This window comes from Malaclemys terrapin, chromosome 9 (genome assembly GCF_027887155.1).
Source record: "Malaclemys terrapin pileata isolate rMalTer1 chromosome 9, rMalTer1.hap1, whole genome shotgun sequence".
Lineage (NCBI taxonomy): Eukaryota > Metazoa > Chordata > Testudines > Emydidae > Malaclemys > Malaclemys terrapin.
In genome coordinates, this window is record NC_071513.1 from 97233384 (window position 1) to 97249424 (window position 16041).

At 48.8% G+C, this 16041-nt stretch overlaps 1 protein-coding gene across 3 annotated transcripts in view; it reads right to left on the bottom strand.

Annotated features, from left to right (window-relative positions):
- Nucleotides 1-16041, bottom strand: part of LAMP3 (lysosomal associated membrane protein 3) — a 39280-nt gene that overhangs the window by 20204 nt on the left and 3035 nt on the right. For 2 of the 3 annotated variants that reach the window (XM_054040799.1, XM_054040797.1), the window contains exons 2-3: nucleotides 2679-3526; nucleotides 1520-1642 (exon numbers count right to left, since the gene is read on the bottom strand). In XM_054040799.1, coding sequence (XP_053896774.1) covers nucleotides 1520-1642; nucleotides 2679-3526 — 971 coding nt within the window. The remainder of the gene's footprint in view (nucleotides 1-1519; nucleotides 1643-2678; nucleotides 3527-16041) is intronic. The other variant, XM_054040798.1, reaches the window with a different exon arrangement.

Sequence of the window (16041 nt, forward strand, 5' to 3'; positions counted from 1 at the left end):
CTCATTGTTCTGGGGGTGAGAGCAAGCACAGCTCCCAAAGTTTCATATCAGTATCTTTAGTGCTGCTGCTCCAGTTGATGCTTATATGTACTTGAATCACAGGACTTGGTCTAAGGATCCTTGCAGGGTAGGAATGCAGCTCTCTGAGTGCAAGGAGAACACATCCAAAACAAACACTTAAAATATTAACTGATCCTTTGTTTTCAAACATTTCCTCTGTATATTTTTGCTTCACCTCACATTTATTCCTCTTTCATCCGCAGTTTTAGAAATCTGTCTCCAGTCAACCAAAGGAGATGGGTTTCAGAGTGGTAGCCGTGTTATTCACCAGAATCTAATATCATCACATTGCCCAAATATTAACAACTTTGGGCAGTATAAACTGGCATTGCTTGCTCCAATGTCTCCAATGGACCTATGCTAATTTACACCAGTTGAGGACCTGGCCCTTTGTCCAAAGGTGAATTGTGAATGTTGGATGATTAACCACTTGCATGTTCCCTAACACAGTTGTCATTAACAGGGGTCTAGGATGATTTCCCTGATCACTCTGGAGGACAGAGGCATTCTGTCCTGGAAGACTAATGGAACCAAAATCAAGGTTTTGGTTTGACCCATTAAAAAGATACAGTTCAGCTATGAAGCTCAGACTCAAACCCAAATGTTTCCAAAGTTCAGGTGTGTTCAGATTTGTGCCCTTCTTCATGTAACAATCTTGTGGCTTTGTGAGATTAAATCACAGAGGCAGTTGATGATGTTACAGTTTTATTACAGTCTGTTTTCCACTGTACAGTCCTTTTGTCAACTGCCTTGTCCATTGCATTCATAGTACAAACTTCTCTTTAGAGCACTGCTGGTGTCACGGTACAATCCCTGTTAGCCATCATAGAATCTATTCCCTCTGCACACCAAAAACCTAGGCATGGGTGTCCCATATAACTGGGAGTTATAATTAGAGATAAGAGTTCCTTGTCTCTAATTTAGGGCCCAGTGCCAGGTTCCTGACATGCACAGAGATGTATTTATTCAGAATAACATGGTCACTGACATGCCATACTGTATTCTACATACATGTTTGGAATAGAGATGCCCCCAAACTAAACCCTGCACCCAAACACTTCTGAAGTTTGGTGGTTGAGGAAATCTGAATTTGCAAATGTCTCTCTCTTTATAATGGGCCAAACCAAAAATTCAGGTATAAACAGCCCCATATTTTGAGCTGTGTGCAATCCACATCCAGGTTTTGAGTGATACCCTGTTGTAATATCAATATTTCGCCCTTCTCTGGTGTCTTCAACCAGAGGATCTCAGAGCACTTTACTGACATTAATTTATTGAGTATCAGAACACCCTGTGAAGTCTTGTAGATGGAGAAAATGAGGAACAGGGAGATGAAAAGACTTGCCCATGATCATGCAACGAGTCAATGAGTGAGCTGGGAATAGAACCGAGGAACTGAATCCCAATTCCCCAGCTCTGACCTCTGCCTTGCTGTAAAAAATAAGAGTGCAACAATTACCTTTACAAAGGTAAAGCTTATAAAGCCGCCATTAAAAGTTAAGTTCAGATTTGATTGCAGATTTCCACAGCTTCCAGATGTTTGTGTGATACTGGGATCAATATTGAAGTATCCCTTCTTCTGCTGTGGAGACAAAAAAAATTTCCAGTGTATCTCAGTTAGAGACAAAACAAAAAAAGAAACACACAGACACTTAAGAGCTTTCTGAAATTGAATTGATGGGTCTGGATCAATAGCCTTGCGGTTGACTACCATCCAAAAGACCGTAGGCTGCATTATCCAGTCTGATCTCATGCTTCCAGGGACTTAGCACTGCAGATTTCACTGTTTGTCTCTAACATAATTTCTGCAGACCTGGACTTTAGTCTGACTTGGGCCCTTCAAGGCTGAGAACACTTCAACCTAACCCTCTGTGAGCCTCTCACACATAATAAAACATGCATCACAATCTGGTGAGGAGAAACCCTGGAGCAGAACAGGTCTGCAGGTTAGAAAGAAGGTCCTTTAGTGGTGTGAGGCACTATGCTTAGCTTTGGACCTTAGTGAGTATCATATGTTTTCATCTGCACTTAGCAGTCATCACATTTAAACAACATTTAGAATCAAAATGAAAACATCCATATTTACAATAGTAAGGATTAAAAACACAAAACAAGTAACCATTTGCTTTGGAAAGGATAAAAATTCCAATGCTTCATGGTATAATCCAAACCTCTAACTAATGGAAGTTAGGACAACCTTTTCCCTATGGGCAGGTTATTCTGTAACCAACTAGTATGGGGTTTCTTGCATGTTCTTCTAAGGCATATGGCACTGACCGCTACCTGGACCATTGGTCTGATCCTCCTGGCAATTCCTGTGATTCTAAAATATCAAAGAGCCCAAATCAAAGACTTCCATCTTTGAAACGCTGATTGATAATTTCTCATCTCTTTTATGACGCTCCAGTTTAAGCATCTTTTTAAAATAAATCAGATTGTAACTCACTTACAATTCTGGGAAACAGGTACACTTCTTACACCGATGTCTAATTTTGCGGCATATGGTAATTGAGGGGAATTGCTTTGAAGGAGGCAGGATAAACTCAAACTAATGAAGAAAGATTGGTACAAGCGTCAGATCATGTATCTCTTTAATGCTAATGAATATTGCATCTCACCGTCTTAGAGTTTTGAACAATCAGCTCCAATCCCATTGATGCTTTAATGCAGTTCACACTTCCACTGGAAACATTGTAGGCTCCAGTAGTGGGTGATGATGGATCAGGTGCGAGGGTGGGCCCCACGGTGGCTGTCGGAGCAGGTCTGGTTGTTTGATTCCCCGGAGGAAGGGTTGTCATGTTGGTTCTGGCTGTAGTTTTTGCTGCTGTGTGAGTTGTTTGTTTAGTTGGCTGTGTGGTGGTCTTTACAGCTGTCTTCTTGGTTATTGCTGTAGTTGTTACTGCAAGGGTTGTAGTTTGATTGGTTGGTGATGTCGGCGTTGCAGTTGTCTTCTTAGCTGCAGTTGTAGTTGCTACCCTTGAATGGGTTGTTTGGTTCGTTGGCAGTGTGGTTTTCTCAGTTCTCTGGATGGTTGTCTTGTTAGATGTTTGTGCTGTAGTTGTTACTCTTACATGGGTTGTAGTTTCATTGGTCGGCAGTGGGGGCTTTGCAGTTGTTTTCTTACCTGCTATTGTAGTTGTTAATATTAGATGGGTCGTCTTGCTGGTCAGCTGAGTGTTGTTTTCTCTTGCTTGCGTTGTCATGTTAGGGGCCAATGCTGTTGTCACCGGATGATGGTTTGTTGTTTGGGTGGCAGTGAGTGCAGATGTTCTTTGGCTTAATGAGGTGGTTATAATATTACTTGTCCTGCTGGAGAAAAGCGTGGTGACTGCATGGCTGGAAGAAGTTATCTGATATGGGGAAACTGACTGAGCAGAAGTAGTTCTCTGTAGGAACAAAGTAGATTGTGGGGTTGATTTGAGCTCCATCTCAGAATTCCCCACATCAGCATGGCAGGATAAAAATGCTGCAAAGGAGTAAACAAGTCATTAGACTAGTAACCTTCATTGCTTATAACCTGTTGATATCTACAGTATCCCTCTAGTTTTGTAATAAAGAGTCTGGTATATTTTGATTCCTCCTGTCACTCCATTTATAATGCAAGAAACAGAGCCGACATTCTGTAGAACAACGCCTGTTAAAGAATCTTTTTATAACAATACCCTAGTCTGTTATATTGTTGCTAACTGGAGAGTTATGCAGCTTGGCACATTGGGACGTTTCATTTGAAGCGTGGTGCAATGGGGAGCAAAGAAACACCATTAAAATAGTCACAGGACAAACTCTCAGCACCACGGGTTTGCTGGGTGCTGAAGATCTGGGATTCTGATCCTCGTTGCAGCCTTTTTCTATTAGGGAGGCGATGGGTTTAGCTGAATCAGTAACACGAGGGGAAAAAAGAAAAGAATAAATGTATTTTTTCAAGTAGGTCAGGTCTTTTTATCAAGGAAGAGGGAAGGAATCTGTAGAAGGTACAGATTTTCATAGGTGCTCAATCATCTCATAACATTTCTAAAGCTGCGGTTATTTGTGTAGCCCTATTAGTGTGGAGAGGGTGAGGGAAGGGCATTTGCTCCATTGCCCCAGCTGGTCCCTTTGGACCCAGTGAGATGGCAGTGGTGACTGGAAGGCCCAGATTTAGTTGGTGCTGTGATAAATAAAGTGGTGGTGTAGCTCCACCGCTACCACCAAGCCAAGGTCAGAGAGAAGGTGTAACCTTGGGAATTTAATACAAGCCTGGAATGGCAAGTATTAATTTTTAAAATCCTTGCAAGCCCCCACTTCCTGCACTCATGGTGCCAGCTTCCTTTGATGGACAACCAGCCAGCCAGTTAGCTGTATAATCCCACCACTGCCACCATGTCAAGGCTGAATCCCCACTCTGGCACCTCGAGTGCAGAAAGTGGGGGCCCGCAAGGACTTAAAAAATTAATACTTGCCACTCCAGGCTTGTATTAAACTCCCAAGGTTACACCTTCTCTCTGACCTTGGCTTGTTAAACGCTGCCACCACCCAAATGCAAGAAAACTCCTTTGAACCCAGGAAGGAGCACTTGGGAATTCCTCCTTGTGGGGTACCCTCAAGCCTTTTCACCCCCCGTCAGGGAAAGAGCTGAGAAAGAAAACAAAGGGAGCTACCCCACCACTTTATTTATCACAGGTGCACTTGGTTGTTGCTGTTGCTGGCTGCTCTGGGGGAAGGATCCCAAGGGTGTGGGACTTCCATGGTCCTCCCTCTGCAAGCTGCCTCTGTCTGGAAGGTGAATGGGGAGGCCACTGAGGATAGTGCCCCAGGCAGCTACCTCTTGTCCAGCTTCAACACCGAAATAACCCTCCCTCTGACTGCACAGCCCCCTAGTTGTCACCTACCACCCCACGCTAGGATCCATATGGGGTATCATCAAACAACTACAACCCATAGTCGATGGGGACCCATCCTGAAAAAAATCTTTCCTGAACCTCCTTTTCTGGCCTTCAGACAACCCCCCAACCTCTCCAAGCTCATCCTCAGAAGTAAGCTCCCCACAGACAAGGACCCATCAACTCAAAGTGGCACCAGACCCTGCCAGAACACCAGATGCAAAACCTGCAGCTATATCTCCACTGCTACCGTGATCAACGCCCTCCCACAGCACACCTTTCGAGAACCATGGAGCTTATACATGCCTAGCATAACATGCAGTGTACCTCATCCAGTGCACGCAATGTCCCAATAACAACTTCGTGGGTGAAACCAGACCATCACTACATGCTCAAATGAACTCACACAGGAAAATGAGACAAGACAAAAACACCATATCACCTGTGGGTGAACACTTTTCACAACGTGATCACTCTATAGCTGACCTATCAGTCCTCATCCTCAAAGGAAACCTGCACGACACTTTCAAATGACGAGGCTGGGAGCGTAAATTCATCACTCTGCTAGACACTAAAAATCATGGACTGAATAGAGACACTGGATTTATGGCTTATTACAACAATCTGTAACCCACTAACAGCACCCCCCGCTCCCCCCAGCTGATTTCTCCAGCCCCATCCTTATTTTCCTCCCTATGACTGGAGGGGTGTTAATGGGCCACCTTGAATGGTCCCATGAAATGTGTGTTAACTCCTTATGTTAACCAATCTATAGTTAGCAGTACAGTAAGTAGCATAACTCCTTATGCTAAACCTTGAATTTAGCAGTGACACTTTGAGTTAGGCCATGTGTACACTAGAGAGCTTACAGCGGCACAGCTGTACTGATGCAGGTGCGCCACTGTAAGATCACTCGTGTAGCCGCTCTATGCTGACAGGAGAGAGCTCTCCTGTTGACATAATAAAGCCACCTCCACGAGCGGCAGTAGCTCTGTCAGTGGGAGAAGCGCTCAAGCCGACATAGTGTTGTGCACACTACCACTTATACTGGCATAATTTATGTCACTCGGGGGTGGAATAGTCACCCCCTGGAGAGACATACATTTTGCTGATATAAGTGGTAGCATAGGTGCCAACTCTGTGGGTGCTCCAGGGCTAGAGCACCCACGGGGAAAAAATAGTGGGTGCTCTGCACCCACCGGCAGCCAAGCTCCCCTGCCCACCCCCACCCCACTTCCTCCGCCTCCTCTCCTGAGTGCGCCGCACCCCCCCCACCTACCTCCCAGTGCTTCCCGCCCGGCCACTGCCCAACAGTTGTTTGGCCGCTCCAGGAGGTGGGAGAGGTGCGGGAACGTGGTGCGCTCAGGGGAGGAGGCGGGGCCGGGGCGGGGATTTGGGGAAGGAGTCAGAATAGGGGCAGGGAGGGGGCAGAGTTGGGGCGGGGACTTTGGGGAAGGGGTTGGCATGGGGGCGGGGCAGAGGTGGGAGGGGTGGAGTCAGAGCGGGGCTGGGGGCAGAGAGGGGTAGAGCACCCACCAGCGGGAGCAGAAATTGATGCCTATGAGTGGTAGTGTAGACATGGCTTTAGTTTCCCAGACCTGAAGAAGAGCCCTCTGTAGCTCGAAAGCTTGTCTCTCTCACCACCAGAAGTTAGTGCAATAAAATCTATTACCTCATGCTCACTATTGTCTCACCAGTACCATAGGCAGCCTACAGTGTACACTGGGAAGAAGGATTTTATTATCCCTAGATGGAGCAGGTGTAAGTATTCTTTTTATTAAGCTGGCCAAGGACCACAGAAAAGGTTAATTTCATCAACGTAGCACTCCACCTCTGATCAGGGCTCACTTTAGGAGGAGTATGGCAGGATCAGATGGGATACTTAAATGGTCAGCCATGTAGCAACCAGTATTGGGGTCCAGCAGACAGACTATAGAAACTTTCCCTGGCAAACTGCCTCTCTATTCCCAACCCCTCGCCATCCTCCTCTTCCCCCGCTTTTTTTAAACCGCTTAACAGACTTGGGCTGGGCAGGACCAGCACAACTCCAGTGCGTCCGGTGAAATGTTTGTGGGAGACAAAGTCCCGAGGAATGAGTGAAAACCATGTGTCTATACTGGACAGCCTACGCTCAAAAAGGGAAGTGGTGCACTGGGAGTTCCCAAGGGGATAGTCCCAAGGAAAGATCAGGCCTCTAAAGTAGCTCTCCTTAAAGAGAAACAAGGTTCAAAGTCTAATGTTATGTTGCTTTTTGGTAAATATCTAAAGAGATTTAAAAAAAACAACAATTTTTCTCATGGGATGAGATTTCAGACTTTGCAACATTTCCAGAAAGTTTATATTGTGCCTCTTGCAGAACCTATGAGTTCGCTACAATCTCACCACTGGCACACACAAAAAAGCTCTTCAGCTCCTAAACCTACACAAGCAATTTAAAAAAGAACATTCTGAAGTATAAAAGGGTTGTGAGTATAACTCGGTGTGAGTGTAGGGGTAGGGGAAGGGGACAGGCCCTGTATAAACAAAGCCAAGTTAAGAGAAGTCATAAGTGTCCTGCCCAATTATATATTCTTTGAAGTGCAACAAATCCAGGAAGTAGGTAAAGTGTTTTCCCTTCTTGTTTAGCTGAAATTGCAGAACAGAAATCGCTTCCCCATTACTGGGTGAGTAGGTACCCTTAGATCCAAAATGATTCATGTTCCAGGCAAAGCATGTGGTCTATGAGTGAAGATCACTCATAAGTGATCTTCACTAAGTTAGCTGAGAAGTTTATTTTAACTTAGTCCATCTGGGAGGGGGTTATATAAGAATCTGCACCCAAATTATACAGAGGCCGGGATTTGAGATTCAGATTCTAGGTTAAATCAGGCCTAGAGGAAGGTTCAGATTAATTGGTTCTGGAACCTCATAAACTGTTCTTATGTTTGTTTGTTTTTTTGTCCAAAATGGCAGAACATCTGATCGTGCAAAATGTCCACCATCATAGGATATATCCAAACTGGATCCAGAAAATAAGACCTTTTTGATTTTGGATCCAGTCTTGAACCAAAACCATTGGAGTGGATACAGATATATGGGACTGATTCTGACCCCACCGCTACCCCTCAAAAAAATTGTGCAGAGGAGTGAGGGTTGTGAATTATATGCCCCAGAACAGCCTTGCCTCTAATCTTGACCTGTTTTCATTTCAGCATTGAAAGGACTATATTTTACTTTAGTTCTAGCTATTACTATAATCTGAAAATACAATTCAATGCAATAGAAGGGTCAAATCTAGTTAGCATGGCTGACATCTCAGATAATAAATATTTGTTATCAGTAGAGATCTAATTATGCCAACATGCTCTTATAGTCATATTTGAACTTATCGTCCCAATTCAGAGTCTCCTGGACTTTAATTTAGTTGCTCTGGCAGCAGTTGTATTATCCCCTTGCTTATGGTCATATTGACCGTGGCCCATAGAGAGCAAATGCAGTTGCTTTGTTCTATCTACTGTGACTGGGCAAGGCCAAATGACTATACGAAAGTAGTGAGAAACAGGTATGTTAGCCCCAGGCTAAACAAATCCCTGTTACCATGGTAACCAAATGGCAGTTGCTCCAGGTTAATCAAGACACCTGGGACCAATTAAGATCCTTCTAGAAAGCGGTGGAGACAACTAGGTTGATTGGGACACCTGAAGCCAATCAAGGGCTGGCTGGAACTAGTTAAAAGCCTCCCAGTTAGTCAGTTAGAGGTGCATGTCAGGAGCTATAGGAGGAAGCTGTGCTGCTGGAGAAATTGGGCAGGACAAACCCTGTCAGGAACAAGGAAGGCTGCCCTGAGGTAAGGGTGAAGTAGATGTTGAAGACGTGGGGGCTGCTGTGGGAAAGTGGCCCAGGGAATTGTCCTTGTCCTGTTTCAGAAAGTCAGCTACCAATAGCTGCTACTATTAGGTCCCTGGGCTGCAGCCTGGAATAGAGGGTGGGCCCAGACTCTTCCCGCCCTCCCCCCCCCGAATTAATCACAGAAACTGTGAGATAACTGAGACTGTGCGAGGGAGGGTTGCTTCTTCCCACCTCCCTTGCTGGCTTATGACGAAAATGGCTCAGTAGGCTGTGACCCTTGCCTCTAGAGAGAGAAGGGCTATGTTGAGGGTCACAGTGAGCCTCTGAGGCTAGTGTAATCCCCGTGGAACCCACTGAGACAAGGTCGGGGCTTTGTCACCACTGGTGTGAGAGGTGGGATCAATTGTTCACAGCGTGTCAGAAGAAAGAGGTTTAAAAAAATGCACTGGGGTTTCAGGGTTTTGTTTTTACCACAAGGGAGGAGGCGGTGAGAGCTCTGGTGCAAGCCACAGTGGCCCAGCAGGAGGCGCACCCAGGTTCAGGCGATGGCGCAACAGGAGTCTATGCAGCTACAGCAGGAAACCAACCAATTATTAGTGGGCCAGGCGACCCAAGATCAAGGCCTCCTGTGAGAGGTAGTGGACCAGCTGAAGATCTCACCACCCAGGCCCGGGGGTCTGACGGAACGCGAACCCTGAGGGCCACTGGTTGTCTGCCAAAGATGGCAACAGAAGATGATGTAGAGGCATATCTCCTCTCATTCGAGAGGACTGCTCAGTGTGAGGCATGGCCCAGGAGCAGTGGGCCAGCATCCTCGCCCCTTTTTTATGCAGAGAGGCCCAGAAGGCCTACTTTGAGCTGCCTGCTGAGGACGCCGCTGACTATCCCCAGCTGAAGACAGAGATCCGAGCACGATCAGGGAATGATGGCGTGGGAGGGGTGGAGTCAGGGTGGGACTGGGGGCAGAGAGGGGTAGAGCACCCACCGGCGGGGGTGGTTACAGCCTGAGGTGTGCAGCCAGGAGGAGATTTTGGAGACTTTGGTCATGGACGATTACATGGGGGGACTGCTGCCAGAGTTCCACAAATGGGTAAGCCAGAACGAGCTGTGCTCCTACGACAAAATGATCATGCTGGTAGAAAGACAGACATCCAGGGAATTGACCCAACTACCCAAGGAAGGCCCCTTATGAAGCAAGCACCCGACCCCAACCCTGGAAGGGTGGGCGGCCAAACCCCCGGGGAACTCTAGGTGGAAGAAGAGGGGGGCCAAAAACAAGCTGGGAACCCAGAAGGAAGGGAATGGCCTGAGTGGGGGGAACCCTGGGACTAAACCCCCTAACCCACGTGATAGGGGAGTGACTAGAAGCAATTATAGATGTTATGCATGTCGGGAGTGGGGACACAGTGTCCCAGCACCAAGGAGCCTATGCAATGTAACTTGGGGGATTGGGGGGTCCCGTGCTCCCTTATCCACCTTGCGGGGGTCACATTAGCCCTGCAAAACTACACCAGGCCGGTGAGAATAAAATCCATAGTGCTTGTGGTCTTGGAGTGCTATCACCCTCATATCGGATAAGCTGGTAAAAAGTAGCCAGCTGCTACAGGCCAAACACGTAGCAGTGACGTGCGTACATGGGGCCGTAAGCCATTACTCCACCATCCCAGTGGAGATGGAGGTTCAGGGGAACCCCATTGAGGTGACAGTGGGCATAGTTCCTAAACTCCCAAATCCTGTAGTCACTGGAAGGGACTATCCAGGGTTTGATAATTTACTTCCCCTGGAGAGGCTGGAGAGAGGAGGGGACCCTGAGGGCAGCGACTCATCGCCGGGGGAATGTCAACCCCCAATGTTTTCCGAGATTTCTCAGGATCTGTTCCCAGCTCCCAGAAAGACCCGGAAGACCAAAAAAGAGAGGAAGGCCGCAAAGGCCTTGAGAACCCGGATCATGACCCAGGGCCAGAAGACTGCCCTAGTAGGCAGATGGACATGGGCAGCAGACAGAAACTTCCACCACGGAAGGGATGGGAAAGATTGGGATACCCTACTGCCTTCCCTCAGGTTTTTACCCATGAAAGCTTATGCCCAAATAAATCTGTTAGTCTTTAAGGTGCCATCAGACTCCTTGTTGTTTTTGTAGATACAGACTGACACGTCTACCCCCTGATACTTGATGCCTTACCTCATGTTTGCCATCCGGGAAGTCCCGCAAGCCTCCACAGGCTTCTCCCCATTCAAACTCCTATACAGATGCCACCCACTGGACATATTGGATATAGCCAGAAAAGCCTGGGAAGAGGCGCCAAATCCCGGAAGGAACATAGTTGAGCATGTACTGCAGATGAGAGATCGTATAGCCCAAGTTACGCCCATTGTACGGGAACACTTGGAGAAAGCACAGGAGACCCAACGAACCCATTACAATCACCAAGCAAAGGTTCAACGGTTCCAACTGGGAGACCGAGTGATGGTACTTGTGATGGCGCCCCCCATAAGGCTTTATGGAAATATGCCTATGAATATATATAACATAACTGTAATATGTTCTGTGCTACATATGCCATGTAACATATCTATGTAAAGGTTATGATCTACTGAATCTATTAATCCTGTTTGTATGCATGTATCATTTTTGTACTCAAAGTTATGAATATTGGCCATGTACAGGCTTGATTGCTAAATAACCTTAGTAGAGTATTTGGTCAGTTCCTGGAGAAAGGAATTCACAAAGTTAAGTGCCCAATCAAGAAGCACTTAAGGAGCAATGCATCTTGGAATGCTCCAGTCCACATAAGAAGTCTTCCTGGAGACATTCAAGATACCATGTGGGCAATGGCCTCTGCCTCTAAAAACTGTGAGTCATGTATGGACATGTGACTTGCCCAGGTGACTCCAGAACTCCATCTTGGAGCTGGACTTTGCATAGGAGAGACGAGGGGGGTCTCCACCCACAAGAGTCTATTTAAGCCCGTGGGAGACCCCCTCCATTTTGTGTTCAGCTGGCTAAAGAGAGAGCCTCTCCATCCCAAGGATATCTGAAAGAAACTGGAACAAAGGACAATAACCACAGGGTTGTGAGTGATTGCTGGACCCAGACTAGAAGGAGACTAGTCTGTAAAAGGAAGCTCACTGGTGAGCTTTTTTATCTGTACTTAGTTGTATTACTGTATTAGACTTAGATTTGCGTGTTTTATTTTATTTTACTTGGTAATTCACTTTGTTCTGTCTGTTACTACTTGGAATCACTTAAATCCTACTTTCTGTATTTAATAAAATCACTTTCTACTTATTAATTAACCCAGGTATGTATTAATACCTCGGGGGGGGGGGGGGGGTAAACAGCTGTGCATATCTCTCTATCAGTGTTATAGAGGGCCAACAATTTATGAGTTTACCCTGTATAAGCGTTATACAGGGTAAAATGGATTTATTTGGGTTTAGACCCCACTGGGAGTTGGCACCTGAGTGTTAAAGATAAGAACTCTTCTGTAAGCGGCTTTCAGTTCAGCCTGCAGCTTTGGAGCAAGTAATTCAGACCCCGGGTCTGTGTTGGAGCAGACGGGCAGGTCTGGCTCAGCAAGACAGGGTGCTGGGGTCCCGAGCTGGCAGGGAAAGCAGGGGCAGAAGTAGTCTTGACACATCAGGTGGCAGCTCCCAAGGGGGGTTCTGTGATTGATAGCCCGTCACAGTACTGGTACTCACAGCATAGAGTGAACTTTTGGCCCAGTGGCAGGGACCCTACGAAGTGGTCGAAGCTGTGGGGGAGGTGAACTATAAGGTGCGGCAACCAGGCCTCCGGAAACCGGAGCAAATTTACCACATCAGTCTTCTAAAACCTTGGCATGACTGAGAGGCATGCTTAGTCACCCAGGAGGCCCTTCCCCAAGAGGATAACCTACACGAGCAAGTGAGGATATCAGCCGACTTGACGCCTAACCAAAAAGTCGAGGCAGCCAACGTGATCAACTGCAACTGAGATGTGTTCTCTATGAAACTGGGGCGGACAACCGAGACCTATCACCATATCTGCACTATCTCCGTAGCCAAGGTAACATTGAGACCCTACCGATTCCCAGCAGCCAAAAGAGAAGAGATCAAGGCCAAAGTGAAGAAGATGTTAGAATTAGGGGTCATTGAAGAATCTCAGTCAGTGGTCCAGTCCAGTTGTACTAGTGCCCAAACCTGATGATACCACAAGATTCTATAATGACTTTCGCCGATTGAATGAAGTATCCTAATTCAATGCATACCCCATGCCACACATTGACGAACTAGTTGACCGACTGGGTAGTGCCCGATTCCTGACACCCTTTTGTCAAATCCAGAGTAACTGGCAGATTCCCCTGACCAAAGAAGCTAAAGAAAAGACAGTGTTCTCCACCCCGGAGGGGCTATTCCAGTACACCGTCCTCCCTTTTGGGTTACATGGGGCCCTGGCCACTTTCCAGTGCTTCATGAATAAGTTGCTGCGCCCCCATACTAGTTATGCAGCCTCATACCTAGATGATGTAATCATCCATACACCAGACTGGGGAACCCACTTGAAGAAGGTTGAGGCAGTACTGCGCACCTTAAGGTGGGCTGGCCTCACTGCTAATCCTGCTAAATGTGCCGTAGGGGCTAGCAGAGGCTAAGTACCTGTGGTATATTGTAGGAAGGGGAACAGTGAAGCCCCAAATGAATAAGCTAGAAGCGATTCAAAACTGGCCCCAGGCGATCCAGAAGAAGCAGGTCTGCAGGTTCCTAGGCGTGGTAGGGTATTGCCGATGTTTTATTCCCTACTTCACCACTAGGGCAAGTCCCCTAACAGACCTGGTAAAGGCCTGATGTCCAGACATGGTGAAGTGGACCAACGCAGCAGAGGGGACATTCACAGACCTTCGGACAGCCCTCTATAATGACCCGTACTCATAGCCCCAGACTTTAACAAGGAATTTATTTTACAAACAGATGCTTCCGAGGTGGGGTTGGGGGATGTTCTGTCACAAACAGTGGGAGAAGAGGAGCACCCGATCCTCTACCTAAGCAGAAAGCTTCTCCCAAGAGAACAGAAATACGCAGTAGTCGAAAGAGAATGCCTTGCTGTCAAATGGGCCATGGAGACCCTGCGTTATTACCTGTTAGGCCAGTGATTTACACTTGTGACAGACCATGCACCCCTCCAGTGGATGCAGCGGAATAAGGAAAAGAACGCAATGGTCACCAGGTGGTTCTTATCCCTACAACCATTCTAGTTCCACATACGCGGCACAGGGCTGGAAGCCACCATGGCAACGCTGATGGCCTGTCACGAGTACACTGCCTGGCATCCCAAGTTGCCCAACTCCATGGTGTTGAGCGGGGGGGAGAGGGGGGGAATTTCTCATGGAAGGGATTGAGTGGGGGCGGGGTCAGAGGCAGAGCAGGGGGCTTTTATATCTTTATATGAAAAGGTGGTCAGTGATGCGGCCCTCAGGCCAATGTACTAGACCTCATATGGCCCACGTGGTGATTTGAGTTTGAGATCCCTGCCCTAGAGAGAGAAGGGCTATGTGAAGGGTCACAGTGAGCCTCTACAGCTAGCGTAATCTGCCTGGAAGCGTGGGACCCACTGAGACAAGGTCGGAGCTTTGTCACACTACCCAGATTTGCGGTTTGGTGCACTAGCCCAACAGAAATAGAAAAGAGGAAGCTGTAAGTTAACTCGTTTTCTTGAAGGTTGTGAAACGGCCTTAAACTTAAATTAATTTAGATAGAGAAGACACGACAAGAGTTCGGTACTGCTCAGCTTTTGGTACAAAACAATTTCAATATCCATTTTGATAATGTTTTCAATTTAAAATTCAGAGGAAAAAATTAAGGGACAGGAAATTTTTCACCAAAAGAAACATTTTCAAAATATATTTTTCATTAAAATGTCGTTTTTTGATGGAAAAACATTTTCTTTGAAAAATTTCAACCAGCTCCTCTAGTTAGGCTAGAAAAGCAAAAAGGAAGCCATCCCTTGATAGGTCTCCACATGGCCAGTCCTGGTCACTAGCAAACCCCCAAATCTCTCCCCCAGACTAACGTCCATAGCGAGTCCACAAAGAGGAGCGGGTTTTTTTGTGCCTCTGAGTCAGAGTGTTGCCACTCTTACACCATTCAGGTGGCTCACTCCATCTTCTGAAAAGACGTTTGGACGAGCGAGCTTCATCCCAGAGAACATGTCCCATTGCTTGCTGGGGGAGCTTGGCTGCCGGTGGGTGCAGAGCACCCACTAATTTTTCCCCGTGGGTGCTCCAGCCCCGGAGCACCCACGGAGTCAGCGCCTATGCACAACTCCAGCTTAGAACAAGCACCCAGTCTTATGGGCCTCGGTAGCCCCAATCCTTCCAAACCTTCCCTAAGGATTGAGGCCTCCATGAACCAGGGGTCCTGTGTGTTGGCTGGATCAGGAAGATGGCCCTGAGCCTGTATAAAATCAACCTATTTACATCTAAACTAGGGTTACCATACGTCCGGATTTTCCCGGACATATCCGGCTTTTGGGGGCTCAAATCCCCGTCCGGGGGGAAATCCCCAAAAGCCGGGCATGTCCGGGAAAATTGGGAGGGCTCGGTGGTGCTCGGCCGGGCCGGCGGTGCGGGGCCGGGGGCATGGTGCCGGGCTGGGAACCAGGGTCACAGTGCCGGGCCGGGCGCGGGGCCGGAGGGAGAGCCGGGGGCGCGGTGCCGGGCCGGGAGCCGGTCAGCTGGGCCGGCGGGGAGCCGGGCCGGCGGGGAGCCGGTCAGCCGGGCCGGCGGGGAGCCGGGCCCGCGGGGAGCTGGTCAGCCGGGCCGGCGGGGAGCCGGTCAGCCGGGCCGGCGGGGAGCCGGTCAGCCGGGCCGGCGGGGAGCCGGGCCGGCGGGGAGCCGGTCAGCCGGGCCGGCGGGGAGCCGGGCCGGCGGGGAGCCGATCAGCCGGGCCCGCGGGGAGCCAGGCCCGCGGGGAGCCGGTCAGCCGGGGAGCCGGGCCCGCGGGGAGCCGATCAGCCGGGCCGGCGGGGAGCCGATCAGCCGGGCCCGCGGGGAGCCGGTCAGCCGGGGAGCCGGGCCCGCGGGGAGCCGAGCCCACGAGGAGCCGATCAGCCGGGCCGGCGGGGAGCCGGGCCCGCGGGGAGCCCGGTCAGCCGGGGAGCCGAGCCCGCGGGGAGCCGGGCCGCCGGGGAGCTGGGGGGTGCGCCGGGCCGCCGGGGGCCGGCAGTGCTGGGCGGGCCAGGGGTGGTCGGCCGGGGGCCGGGGCCGGCACCGGCACCCCAGGACCCGAGCCGACCCAGGCTGGAGCCGCCGGGGGG